The sequence below is a fragment of the Aquila chrysaetos genome, chromosome 11 (genome assembly GCF_900496995.4).
Source record: "Aquila chrysaetos chrysaetos chromosome 11, bAquChr1.4, whole genome shotgun sequence".
Classification (NCBI taxonomy): domain Eukaryota; kingdom Metazoa; phylum Chordata; class Aves; order Accipitriformes; family Accipitridae; genus Aquila; species Aquila chrysaetos.
In genome coordinates this window covers 14,721,092-14,739,022 of record NC_044014.1, presented here as the reverse complement: position 1 = coordinate 14,739,022, position 17,931 = coordinate 14,721,092, and the positions used below count along the sequence as shown (strand labels likewise).

At 52.7% G+C, this 17,931-nt stretch overlaps 2 protein-coding genes across 3 annotated transcripts; both read right to left on the bottom strand.

The window, feature by feature from the left end:
- Positions 1-2,792: 2,792 nt before the first annotated feature.
- CALHM2 (calcium homeostasis modulator family member 2) lies at positions 2,793-8,450 on the bottom strand. 2 transcript variants are annotated; one of them, XM_041127357.1, is made up of 4 exons: positions 8,220-8,450; positions 7,726-8,003; positions 4,823-5,808; positions 2,793-4,739 (listed from the first exon to the last, which is right to left on the bottom strand). In XM_041127357.1, the coding sequence occupies exons 3-4, from the start codon at positions 5,363-5,365 to the stop codon at positions 4,323-4,325; spliced, it is 960 nt and encodes a 319-aa protein (XP_040983291.1). In that variant the 5' UTR covers positions 5,366-5,808; positions 7,726-8,003; positions 8,220-8,450; the 3' UTR covers positions 2,793-4,322. The 2 variants fall into 2 exon arrangements, with proteins under 2 accessions (XP_040983291.1, XP_029886484.1); XM_030030624.1 differs by having other exon boundaries at positions 7,726-8,450.
- Positions 8,451-10,402: 1,952 nt separating this feature from the next.
- On the bottom strand, positions 10,403-13,641 carry CALHM1 (calcium homeostasis modulator 1). The gene is made up of 2 exons (XM_030030879.1): positions 13,032-13,641; positions 10,403-11,585 (listed from the first exon to the last, which is right to left on the bottom strand). Exons 1-2 carry the CDS (start codon positions 13,578-13,580, stop codon positions 11,118-11,120), a joined length of 1,017 nt encoding a protein of 338 aa, XP_029886739.1. The 5' UTR covers positions 13,581-13,641; the 3' UTR covers positions 10,403-11,117.
- Between the last annotated feature and the right edge of the window lie 4,290 nt (positions 13,642-17,931).

The window sequence follows — 17,931 nt, the reverse complement described above, 5'->3', positions numbered from 1 at the left end:
AAACCCCTGCTTTGAGCAGGGGTCAGCTAGACTAGGTTGCTTAGGACCATGTCCAGTTCGGTTTTGATTTCTCCAAGGATGGAGACTCCACAACCTCTCTGGGCAACCTGTTCCAGTGTTTGACCACGTTCACAGTAAAAAAAGTGTTTTCTTATATTTAAATGGAATTTCTTGTATTTCAATTTGTGCCCATTTCCTCTTGTCCTGTCACTGAGCACCACTAAGAAGAGTCTCATTCCACTTTTTTTACATCCTCATGTCAGGTGTTTATACATGTGGATAAGATCCACCTTGAGCTTTCTCCTCAGGCTGAGCAGCTGCAGCTCTCAGCCTCTCCTTGTATGATGGATACTCCAGTCCCATAATCATTTTCCTGTCCCTCTACTGGACTTGCTCCAGTAAGCCCATATCTCTCCTGTACTGGGGAGCCCAGTATTTGACACATGACCCCGGATGTCTCACCACTGCAGAGTAGAGGGGAAGGATGTCCTCCCTTGACCTACTGGTAATACTCTTCCTAATGCAGCCCAGGATGCTCTTGTCCTCTTCGGCTGAAAGGGCATATGCCTTTAAAACCCACAGCATCCAATTACAATGGATCCCCTGATCGCAACCACCTGTTGTAACAAGTTGCCAGGCATAGATAACAGAAAAAATAGTGATTTTTGGTAGTTGTCTCTTAAGAGAAATCAGTGAAGTCAAAGAAAAAAGTGTGTTTTCTGTGCTGAAAAAAAGTCATCCCAATCTAACCTTCTGCTTGGAAAAAGCCAGTTATCTTGGGTACTTAGATAGGCTCTATGACTGGTGTTGGTGCCTTATGATCCATATTTTTGTAACTCTCCAGTAACATGTGGATGTGATCATCCACATGTTTTACAGATGAAGAAATGAAGGGAAGGGGAAGGGCAGGGTATGCAAACAGGTGTGATTATCCAATGTAGACACTAGCAAGTGGGTGCCCAGCTTTGAAATACCAAACGTGAGGAGTCTTGCTCATTGTAGGTCTCTGAACTCAAAACCAGAGCTCTGCAGGACCCAGCTCTTCTGCCTCTGTGATTGCCCAGTGTTGGCAAGGCTGAGTGATTCCGCATTTAATTCATTCCCAAGTCCGTTGGGATCCAGAAACAAGTCATTTGACTTCTTACCCCCAGGGAGTGCAGGGTACTGTACTCAGATTTTGCTTAATGCTCTGCTAGAGGAAGAGGCTGTTTGCAACATCCAGTAGCAGCTGCTGCTTTTTTTAAGAACACAGCTGCAGCAATGGTGGCTTTTTCTTCTGGATTAATTAGTTACATAATAGAATCCGTAAATAAGCGTTGCAGTAGAAACCAAGATCCCTTTGAGGTATTGTTTCTTCTTGACTACTGGGGTTATTACAGCCTCTACAGTAATCAGCAGGGAAAATGAAAGACCTATGTGTAATTCTCCATACTGGAGGAGCCTGGTGTGAACCCATCTTGCTGCTGGGAAGTGTGCCCTAACTGGCAACCTGTAGGCTGCTTTGCGGTGGGGTTGTTTTCAGCCTCCGGAGGAAAAGCAGAGAGAGTGTGAGCTCGCAGCCTGCGTGATCTGGCACGCCAGGAAGACAGGCAGCTCGATTTCCCTCTTGGCGTTTCAGCGAGAAGCCTAGCCTGGTTGCTTGTGCTGGTGTGTAGAGCCACGTGGGTTAATGTTCCTCACCTCAGCATCATAACTGGGGGACAATGAGCGACAGGGACAGCAGGGATTTTCATGAGGGTATGGGTGGGCTACAAGGGCCAGAAGCACAGGGCTGTCTCAGCAGGGGCCATGCTCAGGGCAGCAAAGGAGAGGAGGAAAAAAAAAATCCCTACAATTGCAAACAAGTATTTCTGAGTGCTGTGGCTTGCTCCACTCCTCGCTGTCAGCTGTCCACTCAAATGTGCCTCTCCAACAAGAGGGAGGGAAAATGGACAAGCTGGACAAGACCCTAGCCCATCCCAGCACAGGAAAAGTGGCTGGAATTAATGGAGAAGGGAGGTAAACACAGCAAGAGCTGGTTTGTGCTCATGGTTTATTCTTAGGATAAACAAATCTATTCCCAAGCATTATGTGTTTTGCCCCTTTCCTTCAAAGGAGGGAAGGGGAGGAGAAGGAACTGGAGTGGAGGTGGTTCAAAGGAACAACTAGGACTATCAAGGGGGAAGGCTAGGGAAGTAAAGGAAGTAAAACGAACGCTGCTTTGTTTCAGCAAGTTACCTTGCATCTGCTGACCTGTGTGTGGGGGCGGCATGCGTGTCTGCATGTTCGCGCTGGAGGGCCAATGAGAAGGAATGCAAATGAACTCTCTTTCATCTCAAGTTAATGTATTTTCATTTCACTTGCATCTGATGATTCCTGCAGATTAGTTAATGGTGAGGCTGGGAGCCAAGCCTTCCCACAAATGCAAGGCAGATCTGTAGAGAAGCTGAACAGGGATCCTGGGATGCCTCGCCCATTAAGCGGTGTTTCAGCCTCTTTATGTGAGGGAATACCCTTCAGCTCGTTATTGCAAGGGGGCATATTTGTAAAAAGGTTTCTATCCTTTCCTGCAGTTGTGTATCCTGATGTACAAGATTTGTGCTACTCACTGCAAGAATAACTAAAAACCAGTGTTACTAACTTGTAATATGTGGTAATACTTTAAAACTTCACATTCTGGTGTCGTCTGGATAGGAGAGGATCTGAACGTTTAGTAGGAAGAAAAAATAAGTTCCCAGTCCTTGAGTTCAAAGAGAATGTTAAATTATGCCTTTTGTGCCCCCCTGAAAAAAAACTCAGAAGGCAATGAAAAATAACTCTAATTTAATAATTTATTTCAAATCTCCTTGTGTGTAAGACCTTCTGAGTTCTGTGGGTTTAAGTCATTTTTTTAACAACTTAAGGCTTTTTGGTAAATGGCATAGTGTAAAAGGAAGTTGTACCTATAAAGAAACAGTACAAATAGGAAAAACAAACTTCATTGTCCTGCCAGCTCTTGAAACAGTGTTGGGTATGAAGGGCTGACCCTTGGGAGAAAAGGGACTGTGCAGTGCCTTGAAGCCATAGTCAGCACAGTGTCATGGTGAAGGCACTAATTTTACACCTTTCTGGCTTTACTTTCTCAGGGTATGGCCAAGTCCATAAAAGAGACCAGTGGAAAGAGCTTAAGAAAATTCAGTGGTAGAAGGATAGGGAGAGGGCTGCTCCCCTCATCCCGTTCCTACTGTCCCTCATCACTCCAGGGCTGCAGTCCCAGTGCAGCAGATGGGTGCATGTAATGTGGTCTTTCGGCTGGCAACTTCCTCATCTCCTTTCCCTTGAAGAAAGATGCTCCATTAATACAGCTAACTAACTACAATTACATAGTATCTACACTATATATATATATGCATGTGTGTATATATACATATATGTAAATCTAATTCTGCTTAAGGTCTTGCTGCAACTCGCAACCCAAACAAGCAGGGCTCTTATCCAGTGGTTGGTTGAGAGATGCAATGAGCTGCAGACAGAGGACTGCTTCCTCTCAGCCTCCACTGAGCCACCTTGCCCAAAAGCTATTCTGCTGCTGGTGCCATCTTCTGGGTTTATAAACTTATGGCTGCAGCCACTTGGGCTCATTAGAGGTTGCCAGGCACTGCAGTAAGAACAAAAGGAGTTTGGTGTCCTACCCAAATTCCAACTTGGTAATTACAGAGTCTCTTTCTGAATACTGGGAATATTGGTGATTCCTCCTGCCTTAGTCTCTCAGTTATTCAGCGTGTTGCTGTATTACTGACCCATTCCTTCCCAGGTGCTGTTGCATCCCCCTTGCCACAGGAATTTACCCACTGCTTCCCTCTTTTCCCTGCGCTGTAAAGTCTGTAAAGTGCTCTGAGACCTGCCTGCATAACAGGCGCTGCACAACTGCGCTAAGAAGATACCAATGCCAATAAAACAAGAAGGTGTGTGGGATGGCTGGGGCTGACCCTGCCATGGGAGAGACACGTGGGACTGCAGGAGTCACAGTTAGAAATGTCGTGCCCACCTCTTGCTCCCCAAGGCTTCTGATGGTGCATTTAGACAGCAGGGTACACTGGCAGCCTGGAGGTAAGGTGTGCACCTGCTCTTTGCTTCCCCTTGTGTCTCTGGGAGCAGCAACGAGACGCTTGTCTGCAAGGGAGGGGTTCCCCAGCTCAGTGTATTGCTTATCAGCCTCTACCTTGAGGCTGTTGATCCCTATTTACCTGCTGAGAGAAGTAATCCTGCTGGGAGGAATATTCCCAGTGAATCCCTTGGCCATGCACTGATACTGGTGGGCCTGCCAGGTGGGTCTGGGGAACCGCTGCCAGCGCCCGTCTGTCTTAGGAAGCCAAAAAGAGCATTTCGTGGCCTTCTGGGCTTGGCCCATTCCCTTCCACCCCTTTGGCCCATTTGTGGAGCCGGCTGTAGAGGGGGAAGCCCTTGTTCTCCCGGTAGATGTAGACACCCGTGATGGCATTCCACTGGGGACTCGGCTGGACGCCCTCCACCGGGAACTCCTGCACCAGCTCTTTCTCCTCCTTGTCCAGCGCCACAAAGCCAAAGAATTGCTTCACGTTCGTGGCTGCCAGGATCCTGGAGTGGACCTCGGCCGTGCGTCGGAAGAGCTTGTCCTCGTTGGAGCGATATTGGGCCCAATAAGCCTCCTGCCGGTAGCTCAGCGGCGAGCAGCAGTGCTTCAGGCACTTGGTGAGGAAAACCAGGACCGCGACAATGCCAATGAGCAGCCAGCCGAAGAGCTGAGAGAGAAGAGAGACGCTGCATTAGGACACGGCAAGGCGGTCTTACCCACTCTGTGTGGCTTTCTCCCCAGCGTGCCTACCTGGGACTCATATCTCAGCCTCCGCGTCACCTCATCCCTGAACTTGGTGAGGTTCGCCGGCACGTCTTTACAGGGGAACCTGGCCAGCACCTCAGCCCCATACTCGGCTGGGAACTTGTCCAGGGAGGACGGCCTGACAAACTCGCTGAGGGCGCAGATGTAAGCCTCTCCGCGCAGCAGCGAGATGACTGACCAGGTGACGGGCGCCACGGCCGCCCGGCCCATGATGGAGCCGAAGAGGAGGAAGGTGGCGGCGGCAGAGAAGTTCTTGGTGCCGCGCTTGTGGCACTCGGCCACCAGGTTCCAGGTGTGGTTGTTCCAGATGACGCCGATGAGGAAGAGGGCCAGGGCCGGGACGCCGATGGCGGCCAGCCCGTAGATGTAGTTGCGGGCAGGGGAGCAGGGGCAGTTGAAGGCAACAACTGAGAAGAGCTCCTCACTCCCCACCGTGCCCAGGGCCACCAACCCATTGAAGATCATCACATCTTTGCTCTTGAAGAACAAGGAGAGGAAGCGGAAGTTCTCAGCGATGAGGGCGGCCATCTCGTCCCGGGAGCAAGAGGAGGCACGTACTGCAGTGGGGGGCCGTGCTGGCCCACCTTCCAGCACCGAGGGACACGCCAATGGAGGGTGAAACGGCCTTGGGCTGGCTGACGTGCAAGACGCTGCTCCAGGAGCACGACACCTTCGCTGCTGTCCCTTCCTCCTGCCCGGTGTCCCAGCCTCCGGAGCTGGTTGCTGATACCAGGGGTACTTCAAAAGGGGCCGAAGAGGGATTCAGCCTAAGCAATGTGTGAAACCTCAGTCATTTCAGTTTCCCACTAAGCTCTCCAAAACATCTCTACAGTGAAGATTACCAACGGGACAGCTGTTTCTGCCCCTGTCATTTGCACATTCGTCGTCTTTCCTTCTCTTTGGTTTTAGTCACCTCCCGCAGAGGCGATTACTGTCAGCGTCACTGCCGGACACTCGATGATCTCCCAAGCCTACAACGAAGGAGGACGCCGTGTTACTGGGAAAACTGGATCACAGCACTGGTACTAGGATGTGTCCCCCAGCCCTGCCACTGACTCACACTAGCCCAGGCGCGTGCGGCATGTGCATGCTGGTGCCGCGCTGCCTTGAAGGTGCTGTGTGTGGCTTTTACCTCCCTCTTTAGACGTGATGAGTTAATATTTAGTAATAGGCAAAGGTATGTCAGGGAGGCAGCAAGAGGTGCTGCAAGACGGCCCAGCAGGTTTGGGTGCAGAGAGATGTGGCATGGGAGGACCAGGCAGGAGCAGCCTCCCCAGGCAGGGGTGAGGGGGTGCTCAGGAGCCGTTGCTACCCGCAAGAGAAGTTACGTTCTGGGAGAAAGCTTATCTTGATGATCCAGGATACAAACACCAAATGCCAATAGAGCTGGCTCAGCAATTATGTAGGAGTTTTTGCTAGGATTAGGTGTGGCAGGATGATCTTCTCTCCCACAGTTGGTTGACATAACCGTACTCCCTGTGCTGGCCCGTAGTCCTGGCTCAGCCTCTAACTGCTGGCCTGAAATCGAGCCCCTCGACCTGCACGCCTCAGTGCCAGAGATGCACTGCACTGCCCTTCGCCTCTGCGGCTTCCCCCAGCCCCTTTTCACAGTACAACGCTGGTTACACGGGATGCCCACCCCACCAACAGGGCTGGGCTGCGTGGACTGCAGGCACTCAGGACCAAGCAGGGGAAAGCATGTACCCTGATTTTTTTGAAGGATGGGGAAATAATGGGGAAATCCATGCCCTCTGCGGTGATGCCCATTCCCCCATGCCACTTGCAAGCTGCATTTAATTAATTTCTTAGTTGACTTTCTGTCTCCGCTGCATCCCCACAGGGTTTCATCTCAGGAAGCCCCAAGCACCTTGCTAGGTCTGGGAACCCTCACCCATGTGACGAAACCCGCTGGCCTCAGGGGAACTGCTGTCACTGGGGTTTGCTGGAGACAGGAAGGACCCTGGCACCCAATTAACTGTCTCTGGCAGCTTGCACAGTGCCAGCAGCATTGGTACATATCTGGGGCTCCTGGGGAGCCCTGACCCACAGCAGGGCTGCCCGAAATCTGCCCTGATGCCGGCATCTGCCAGTTGGCATGTACGGAGCAAGGCTTCCCTGGGCCAGCCCCAGCTGCGGGGAAAAGGCTGCAGGGACATCCGTGCAGAGGAGGCAAAGGCACCTTATTCCTTGTGGTCTCTTGTACAGGGCTTGCTCATGCACTGTGCTTTAAATCACTACTGTGCTGCGGTTCATCTGCTGCCCCAGCAAATCCTCTTTTACCCCCTTTTCCATGGGGTAGCAGAGGGGAATGGGGGCAGAAATTTAGCCTCAGCTCCCAGCTGTGTCTAACCCACGGCAATCCCTTTAAAATCACACTGTGATATTGCTGAGTTCAAACACAAGCAGCCCTTAATGTCTTCCTGTATCTTCCCAGTTTTCTGTATGCAAAAATCCCTCAGCAGAGGAGACAGACCAGCTGAAAACTGCAGCCATGTGACAGGGAGCCAGGCCTCCATCTCCAGCTGCCGCGCTTTGTGGTACACCACGTTTGCAGCCAGATGCTAAAACTGCAAACTTGTTCTAGTGCAGGGGGTTCAAAACCCTGTTGTTAGAGTTATCAGCAAATAGCCCTGATAAACAAGGCCCCGTGACCTTCCTGACGGTGTCTGGCAACCGGCAAAGCAAAACTAAAAGGAGCTGGCAAAGGGGAGTATGCCGTTTTGGGGGGGGTTACCCTTCCTCTGCTTGGTGGTTATGGTGCCTGTCTGGGAGAGAGAGGGGTGGATAGGAGGGGAGGGGAAAAGTTTGCAGCAGATAATTTTTTAGCAGCTTCTGTTAGTCTTTCCCTGAAACGTGCATGAAAGCAAGCAAAAAATGAAGTCACTTACTTGAAAAGTTGATGAAACCAGTTCTGGAGCCTTTTCAGCTCCTTGTGTGGTTTTTGCTCGGGCTCTGGCTGTGGGGGGTTCCCAGCAGTGCGTGGGGCTGTGCAGAAGTGGGGATGCAGCTGAGGCCGGCCTGATGGGTGAAGCGAAAGCTGATGAAAACAGCCTTAAGAGGGCTGTCGGCTTTTGGGAGGAGGAAGGAGGTTGTTCTCGGGCCCTGTGCTTGGGTGGGGCGGAGAGCAGGCGCTTGGCTTCTGCTGGCTGCAAGGCTGAGGTTGTGCCTTTAAAAATTTAAAAAAAAAAAAAAAGGAAAGGAAAGGCTGAGAATGAGTCACTGGAAAAAGCACATCTTCCTTTTTCAAACCCGCGATGCAGCTGTGCAAAGGCTGGCTGGCTGGGACGGGCCGGAGTTTGCCTGGAGGACGGGAGAGATGGGGCACCTTGCTGGGGTGCAAAGGGGAAATGCTGGAGCCCCCCAGCCTGGGGGGTGGATGTACCCATGGTGCCCAGAGGATGCGGTCATGCTGGTGGGACCCAGCTCAACCGAGGGTGGCACCCGAGCTGCACAACACAGGAGCCTGGAGCCACCCTAAGCAGGCAGGGGCAGCGTGGGAGAAGCCCTTGGTCCCACAGGAAGGGGCAGAAACTGCTGCTTTTGCGCACGGGAGCCGGCTGAGCCAGCAGGGAAGATGCCAGCCAGGCTGGGTTTTCGGGAGAAGCAGGAACCCGCCGTCACGAGCTCTGCAGGGTGGCCAGGTCTTGCTCCCCACCGCCCGGGAGCGAGCAGCGAGGCTGCTGCGGGGGGCGGTGGGGGCTGAGGGGGCCAGGGGAGCCACGCGTGTGGGGCTGGGCACAGCCTGCGATTTGGCGAGCACGGTGCATTCCTGCCTGGCTCAGCTTTTCCGCTTGCTGCTTCCTCTGCAGAGCGATGCCTGCGAGGCAGCCGAGGACGCCTCACTTTCTCCTTGCGTGGCTCCCTCCTCTCCGCCATCTGTCCCTCAGCTCCAGCTCCCGCCCAGCCTGTTGCAGAGGCCGGAGGCCCCCGTCCTCCTTCCCCAGCTTCCTCGTCGCTGTGTCCCCAGGGTTACACTCAGCCCTCCCCAGAGGATGTCTTCAGCACAGGCAAATCTTCAGCGACACCCACGTTCCCCTCTGCTCGGAGCAAAGCTAGGCTCAGCACAGCGTCAGCAGTTCAGCTGGGATTTTTGGACCGAGTCCTTACCCCCAGGTCTGGGGTCCCCGGGCAGGTTTTTGCAGCTCCCAGGTGCTTGGGGCAGTCCCACACCTCCATGCCCGCCCGGCGCCTGCCAGCTCAGCTGGGGGCCCTGGGGCTTGCTCCGCACTCGGGGCACTGCTGCTAACCAGGCTCAGCACCGGGACCGCAGCCGGGCTGAAATCCCAGGGGCCGTGTCAGCTTCCCTATTGAAGGGTCTCCTCCCAAAGGCGATGAACGATGTCCCCAAAATCCAGCACAGAGAGGACAACCTGCCTGCTCTTTGGGGACTCTCTGCGACTGCTGAAAGTGCTGCACGGGGGCAGAGGTCTGATCCTAAAAATCTGAATTAAAAGTCCAAAAGCTTCTCTTTGCAAATGCGTGCTATTTTTTTGGTATCTCAATGGCTCTGCCATGGAGCCCGCCAGTCCTGCAGGCTGCTCACCACTGTGGGGACTCTGAGCCTGCCTTTCTTGGTGAGCCATTAACAGTGCTGAACTGCAAATAATAGGAGTGGAAACCGCCTTTATCTTTTAATCTCCTTTCCTTTGTAAATCAGGTTTTGTGCCTATTAATTTCTGGGCAGGTGCCTTAATTAAAGTTTGGGGTGTGAAGATTAATGATAAATCTTTGTCACACTCCTTTCTCCTGGGAGTCAGCCAGGTTCAGCCTGTCCTTGACTACGGGCTTGCTAAGGCTCTCTCACAGCAGCTCGGAGAATTTCCTCGTCATTTTGGTCCTTTGTTCTCCTCTCCCCACAGCCTCTGTGGAGTTATACACCGATAATTAAGGTTTATGCAAATGACAGTCACCTCAGTTACCAGCCAGTCATAATAAGTTGCTTTGAACAAGAACACGGCAGCAGAAATTTCAAGGGGATGAGCATTTTGAAAGGGACGCAGCAGGGGTAAAACTCGTCTCTCAAAAGGGGTTTTCCTTCTGCATATTGGTAATAAAATCAGGGCCACCAGGGAACGCTCTTCCGGGCTGCGATTTCCATAGTCACCTCGAGGGCCTGCATCCCATCATCCTCAGTTTCTATGGAAATGGGCAGCCACCTGGTATTGCGTAGGGTTGGCTGTGTCTCCCCGGCTTCTCCTCCGAGGGCCAGGGCTGGCTCGCCACTGGCTGCCGCACACCGGCAAAACACCCTGACTCAAGTGGCCTCAGCATCCCGGGCTTGGCCCAAAAGCCCCCCCAGTCCTTTTCATTGCATTCAAATAAACACCAATGGCTTTTGTAAATAGCTTTTATAAATCTTTGTGCCTGAGCACAGAGCTTGAACAGTAAGCCTGAATTACCTATTTGGCTCCTTAAACAAACACCCAGGCAGGTTTTTAACATCAGTCATTGTGTCAGGGAGGAATCCAGGTAAAACTGCAAGAACAAACTGTCCTGCAACAAATTTGTGGCAGGGGGTTGGCCTGGCCCCCACACTCCATGTGCTGCTGAATGATAGCTGCTCTCCTTGTCTAGACACTCCCTTCAAGGAGCATCTCTGTGGGCTCCTTGTTGAATAGTACCTGTGACACCAACCACGCCATTCCCGTCACGCGCAATGCAATACGGGATGTCCCTTCACTAGCTCATTGCTTGGGTCAAATTTATTTTAAAGCTTTTCTTGGCCTGGAAGCCATGTGTGTCTGTGGGGATGTAGTGTGTGGAGGGGCAATGGGGAGAATCTTGGGGTTTCACAGCTTGGCATGCGAAAGGGGCAACCCTAGTTTGTTTCTCCACCAGAGGATTCCTAATACTGCCTAAACCCACATGCGCTGCCACTGCTGAGCACGTGATAAAAGAAAGGAAGTTTTGCACATCTGGTAGCGTGTGCCTTGGCAACCGTCACAACACAAATGTGGTGCTTGGTGGTGTGAGACGCATGGCATGTCTGTCCGGCTGCCACATCGTGCCCTTCAGCATCCCCGGGGCTTATCCATCACAACCTTGAGTAGCTGTCCCACTCAGCACAAAACTCCTTGCCTGAATTACCGACGCTATAGGATTGGATGTGAGAGCAGATGGGATCACACCAGCACCGCTGAACCCTTTGGGTGCCCGTCCCCCTGCAGCCCCCCGTGGCACTGGCCCTCGCCTCTGCCCGGCTCGGATGCCCACCTGTCCTCCCTCCCTGCAGCCCCTCTCCCAAAAGTGCGGTTCTGCTTCTGCATAGCCCTGCGCCCCCTCACACCCCACTGTAGTAGGCAGCCATCTCTCTTCGGGGCACAGGGGGGTGCACGGGTGGCTGCTCTTCCCCTGCCCAGCCATTGCCGCTGGGGAGGGCAGGCGGGTGGAGGTGCAGCGGGGGCTTGCATCTGTGCCAGCTCTTCAGGGCTGTGTTCATGGTGCCCTGGTCAATGATGCCCAGGAGCTTCTCCGTGGCTTCCCCCGCATCTGCAGGGGCTTTCCTGGGTGGGTGGCAACGAGCAGCTGCCAGGTCCGTGCTCATGCCCTCGAAGAACTGCTGGATGCAGACCTTGGCAAAGCTCCTGGCGTGTTCCGCACACGTCTCGTCAAACAGCTTGCGCTCGATGTCGATGTAGTGGGACCAGTACCTGCTCTTCAGGAAGGCGGCTTGGGTGAAGCAGGGCCGGAGGGATCTGACCAAGAAAGCCAGCATGGTCATCAGCAGCACAAAGCACCAGCCCAGAGCCTGCAGGGATGAGGGGGGAACCGGACCTGTCACAGGCAGGCAGAACACGCGTCCGGCACTTCCCCCCAGCTGGCAGGACCCCCCCGGGCTGTGAACGAGCCTGGCTTCACTTTGGGCTGTTTGACATTTGGCTGTTTGACATTTGGCTGCATTTACATTGCAAAGCTGGACGAGGAGACTCTATGATGTACCATGTCAGTGCATCTGCGCTGAAATTTTGTTCGATGCACCTACATAGGCAGCACCTCTCCCCTTCTCACCTTGTGTAGCATCAGCAGGCAATGACCATAAATAACACCAGACTGAATCCTGCACCCAGCCCTCCGATACAACCGTGCCTCACCTGGGTCTAGAATAGTCTGTGTCCTCTGACTCGCAGCCAACATCACTCCAAATGCTCCCTGGGTTTATGCAGCTGTCTAACCCTTTTCCTCAGCTGTTGGACTTAGTAACATCTATCGTGGGTGAGTAGTGGTGACAGGCTCCCCTGTTAATGGGGTCTGACAGGAAGAGTGAAATGAGGGCAGAGCCAGGACCAGCCTGTCTTGTTCACCATCAGTCTCAGCTCAGGCTGCCTCTGGGCTGTGCAGACAGAGCTCACGAGGGTGAACCCCACTGTAAATGCACCACCTAAAAGAGCACCTGGGGGGGGTATCTAGGTGGCACCTCTTGTTTTGCAGCTCCCAGTGCTTCCCAGCAGCTGGTAATTGGGGTCTACCCAGGAAAAACTGCTTTGAGTCTTTGGAGAAGTCCCTGTGCATCTATTTCTCTTAAAGTGGGGATAATAATTCCTGTCTGCCCTAGGGAGGCCAGGGAAGGGAGCTGCTTTTAAACAGGAATACATGAATGACCAGAGTGGGTCAGACCATCCTGTCTCCAATGTGGGCAGAAGCAGAGGGCTTGAGAGAAATTAAGCACAGGACAAGCAGTTAGTGGCACTTCTTCATTTGTGGTTCTCCGAGATGGTTAATAAACACATGCTGGCTGTTTGCATGCAAGCGGCAGATGCAAGTGGCATAGAAGGTTATCAGCCCATAATTTACACATGTTATAATAAGCAGCAAGAGCAACTGTGGGCAACTGGTGTGTTACGGGAGGGGGTGACAGCCTACCAGCCACTGAGTAACATCCATGTCTGCCCCTTCTGAGCTTGCTCTAAATAAATCTCTGCATACAGCTTGGCTGTGTATCGCTGCCCTGCAGCCCCAGACTGCCCAGGCAGAAACGGGGACCAAATCATCAGGACGACCTACAGCTTCAGTCTCTGCACCACACTGGAGGCATAACTCCCCGGAGCTGTGTCTGAACACCTTGTACCCCTGTGAAATTACCAGTCTCTCCTCCTGCCGCTTGATTCCAACAAGGAGATTCCCTCGAGGGAAGAGCTAAGGCTAGCAGTGCCTAACCCTAAACTACCAGCGAGGGCACAGCCATGATGCCTCTTACCTGTGAGATGCAGCGCAGGTACCTGATGGCCACTTCATTGGCGATGAGCTCCTGTCCATCATAGATCTCCTTGCAGGGGATGCGGGCGAGGACCCGCTTCATCTCCCCTTGGGAGAGGCCGGGGTGGCTGGCATTGCCCAGGGTCTCCACGGGCACCGAGGTGCAGAAGGCGCAGGTGATGCACTTGCCATCCAGCAGCGTCACTGAGACCCAGACCGCTGGGGCGATCATGGCCCGCTGTGCCATGGAGCAGAACATGTAGCGCAGGACAGCCGGGTCCTTCCCTCGCTGGCCCCGGGGCCGCCTCCACTCCTCTGCCAGCACGGAGACGTTGTTGTTCAGCACGAAGCCCAGCAGCAATAAGATGAAGGGGGGCACCAGGAGGATGCCCAGCCCGTAGGCCAGGTTGTAGCGTGGCAGGCAGGGGCAGTTGAAATCAAAGGCAGAGTACATCTGGGCGCTGGCGAGGGCCATGATCCCACAGATGCCGTTCATGAAGGACTCCTGGTTGGACTGGAGAAACTGGAAGATCATCCGAAACTTGTCCATCTTCCCTTGATGTGATTGCTCCCCTCACTGGGGTCCAAGATGTGGCCTTGGTTTACTGCATTCTTTCAGCTCCCCTCTTCAAAGATGGGCACCAACAAGTCTCTGTGATTCATTCACGCACTCTTACAGCCCCAATAGTTAAAGCAGAAAATTAAAACTTTTTTTTCTTCTGATTTTGCTGCTTGCAAAAGTTCAGAATTTGCTTCCTCCTGCTCTTCTTTGGGTCTGTGGGACCTGGGTTGTTTCTGGTTTCCTAAAACCTGGCTTTGCTCTTCTCCACATCCCTATTTCTGCAGTCTCCCAGCCACCAGTCCCCTTGGCTGGAGGGTGCAGGTGTTACCAGGGCTGTGCCCTCCCCAGAGCGATCTGTGCCCTGGGCAGGAAGGGGAGTTGGCTGGTTTGTTGTCCTAAAAGCGGATTTGTTACCTGGTGTGCAATAGACCAATCTCACACACTCAGGAGAGATATTGCTTTATTCTGCGCAGGGTGCTTGGTCGACTTTCCACGAATCAAGCACACCAGATTCATCAGGTGTGTCGCTTTTATACAGTAACAACTGCATCTAATTTATCAAACTACTCCTACCTAATAAATATTCAAACTATCTAATGCATATGCATAGGATTATGTAACCATGACATGTCAGATGCCTTCTCCACATGTGCGGGGGTCTTGGGTGGTCTTCGGCGGTTGCTTGAGGAGGTATCCCCTCCTCACTTTGACCGCTAAGTCACTCTGTATTGGGTCAGTGGTTCATTTTCCTGCCAAGAGGGTGCACCATCAATCAGGAAGAATAGAAAGGATCAGAATTGGTGCTCCAGCTGAGGCACCATTAAACAGGAAGAACAGAAAAGACCAGAATGATCTTGGCTAACTAACTTAATTTAAAACAGGACTTTCTAATCTACCAGAGGATTTTCTGTATCTGACATCAGGTTGGCCTCTGTGAACCTGTTTGCAAATGCAGGAGGTGGGTGCTCTTCCCAGGACTGAATGGGACACCCCACCTCAGTGCCGGCACACACGGAAAAGCGGGATGCCAGAATTCCACCCCTCCCTCCATGTTTGCATTGCCCCAGCAGCATCTAATGCAAGCACCTTGCAGGTCTGCCAGCCCCCTCCTCTGTACCTGCTTCACTGGGAAATACCTTTTCTGTTTTATTCTGCACAGGGAAGGGAAGGGAAGGGAAGGGAAGGGAAGGGAAGGGAAGGGAAGGGAAGGGAAGGGAAGGGAAGGGAAGGGAAGGGAAAGGGAAAGGCAGAGGAGGAGGAATAAAGCTCTTGGTGCTCTGGGATGTTGTATCTGTATTGCCAAGGTCTGTTAGTGGCTCCCCTCTGTCCTGCAAATGTCTACATTTCAGCCAGATAAGATGACACTTGTAGCTCCTTGGTTTTCACAGCCCTGTGCCCTCAGGACTTGCTAAAATATCCTTCAGACCCTGGCTCGCATAGTCTGGCAACATCCAGAGGCACATAGTGCTTTTCCTGGCTTTGGGGCTAGAGAAAAACAGGCATAGAAAAGAGAGAGGGCTGCAGGGACAGGGGTGCAGAGGACGCACCCTGCTCTGCAGGTGGGTCCTGCTGAAAGCATCACAGCCCTGGGTACCTCTGCTTTCTCAGGAGAGGCTCCCTGCCCAGCAGAGCTCTGAGATTCAGGTTTTTCCCCGAGATTTCTCCTTTTCACCCACTTTCAATGAGCATTTCTGAAGGGCTTGAATGCACTTTGCTCTGAATGGTAGTGATGGAGGCTGAACGATTTTCTTGCAGCCACCTTTTGTGGGTATAATCCCAACCCCTCGATGAATTTGGGATGTGCAGGAATTGGGAATACAAGGAGGATGTGTAAATCCTGCCAGTGATCTCCCTGGCCCAAGGGCAGCTGCTAACCCCTGAGGGACCGTGTTTCCCAGCGGTACCAGATCACCTGCAGGCATGGACTGTGCAGAACCCTTCGGGCCCATCAGGCCAGTGGGTACCAGCAGCTCCAGGGGCTGAAGGGTGCAGTGGAGCTGCTGCTCCTCTGAAGATCACTCGAGTCCTGCAGGGAAGGGCAGAGCAAGGACTACCTGAGCCAGCAATGTGCATCCATTTAGCAGGAGGGGCTGGGGTTGGGGCTGGGGCTGGGATTTGGCTATATGCCTTGACCTGAGGCTAAGGTATCTAAGGGCATGTTTCCCATGCAACCAGTGCATGGTGCAGGGAGGACCTTAGCTAGCTGGGTGCTGGGCTGGCTGGTCCGTACAGCACGGGATTGCTGACAGTTTAGCCATGCCACTTTACCTGGGCTTATTAATTCAGTAGCACACCAGGCGATCTTGACCCAAGTGGACCTGAATAGCTGCATTGCCCTCCTTGCTCTTTGTGCACCAGGAGCAACCTGGGCAGAGCCAGCTAAGGTCTGTGGTGGACACGTCCCACGTGTTGATACTGGGGTGCAAAGCTTCCCCATCAGTTCCATCCCTCTCCCCTTTCACAAGGGCACGGCTCAGTTCAGCTCGTTGCTGTCAGCTCTGCAGACCTGGGGGCTTTCCGATGCAGAGATCCTGTGCGCATTTGCCAGCACAGAGCTGACCAGACAGACTCCTCCCCAGCTTGTCAGAACTGAGACAAACACTAATGAGATGTGATAGCTACGGTTGGGCCAGGCTTAGCTCCTACAGCACGAATCTAAAAGAAGTGGATTGTGTTGCTGGTGTTCTCCTGCATCTCTTCTTCACAAAGCCTCATCTTCACAAAGCAGCTTTGACACACTAGCTCACTCCCTCAAGCTGGCCAAAGGATGGGGGAATATTGGGACTACAAATGGGCATAAACCAGATGGTTGCAGTGTTGACTACCAGCAAGGTCTTCAGTCTCTCCAGTCCAGGCACCACCTGTGCTATTGACATTAGTATGAAGATACATCCGACTGTCTGGGCACCAGCGTGGCTGCATTGGTGGCTGTGAGATATGTCACCAAGGCAAGCTGCACATAGGTGGGTGGCATGTGGGAGATACTTTTCCCCAAGGTTTTGCAGTGCGTCAGTACAGAGGTAGGAAGCCAAACCAGGTGTTTTGACCATTAGTCAGTCCTGCAGTTTCTGACGTTTCCCCCCACACCAGCCCTGGGGCTCAGTTGATAATGCCAAGTTCACCCTGAGATGCCACCACAGCGGTGAGCACAAAGCACGTGGGTAATACCTGGGCAGTCTTAGCTCTGCCTGCTGTGGAGAGGTTAATTGCATGATCTCATCAAACGGGAAGAGATTTGACTGCATGAATATAGATGAGGCTTATTGTATTGCTAGCTAAGAGCTCAGGCTGGCTTCCCTGTTCACCTGGTGAGTGGCTTTTTGAAGGGCAGTTCACGTCAAAGCCTGCATGAATCAACCTCATAAAAAGCAGAGAGCTTTTTGATCTCCAGGAAAACTCTACCTTTCATTAAACATGAATGAGGGGTCTGAGCCTGCTTGGTGTACAGCACCGGCAGTTATCACTGAAGCCAACAATAAGTCAGTGGGATTCAAAACAGAGCCCGTAGAAGCCAATTTCTGGGTCTTTCCTTCTGTGTTGCCTTGTCAGGGAGGACCTTGTTTTTGTGAGCTTGCTAAAGAAAGTTCACTCCAACGGATTCACAAGAGAGGGCAGAGCTGGTGCTTCCCTCCATGATCCCAGCCTGCTCGTGCTTTGGAAACCAGGTCCTGGGAGAGATACTACATGCCCAAGTCCCTCCCAGCGTGGGGTCCTGCACCTGGATGCCAAGACAGACACCAAGCCAGGGACTCAGGGAGGGCTTTACATGTCCCAGTCAATGTAGGATATAGAGAGGAGGGACATGAAAACGGTCACAATTCCCATCAGGAGAGTTTGGGAAGAGATTGGGGAAGTTGTCTTTGCAGTCAGCCCTGCTGTTTCACACGTTCTTGGCAGGTGAGGATCCCTGAGCACGTCAGACATGTCTGTAGGTCAGGCACCAGACCAGCCCTAAGAGACAGAGAGCTCCTAAAGTTTGTGAACTACCCTCTCTGCTCACACTTCCACAGGAGGGTACACACTCCTAGCAGAGCTTCTGGGAAGGGACATCTGGAGATTGTCTGGTCCATGCCCCCTGCTCAAAGCATGCTCAGGGACACATCTAATAGGGTTGTGAATATCTCCATGGATGGAGGTGCCACAATCTCTCTGGGCAGACTGTTCCATCACCCTTAAAGTAAGTAAGGGTTTTCTTCTGTTTAAAAGGAATTTCCTGCATTTGGGGTTTGTGCCTGTTGCCTCTTGTCCCATCATGGGGTGCCAGATACCATTTTCCACAATGGAAAAGAGTTCTCTGGCTTCAAAGGGGAACACAGCACGGAACTTGGAGAGGCTGGGA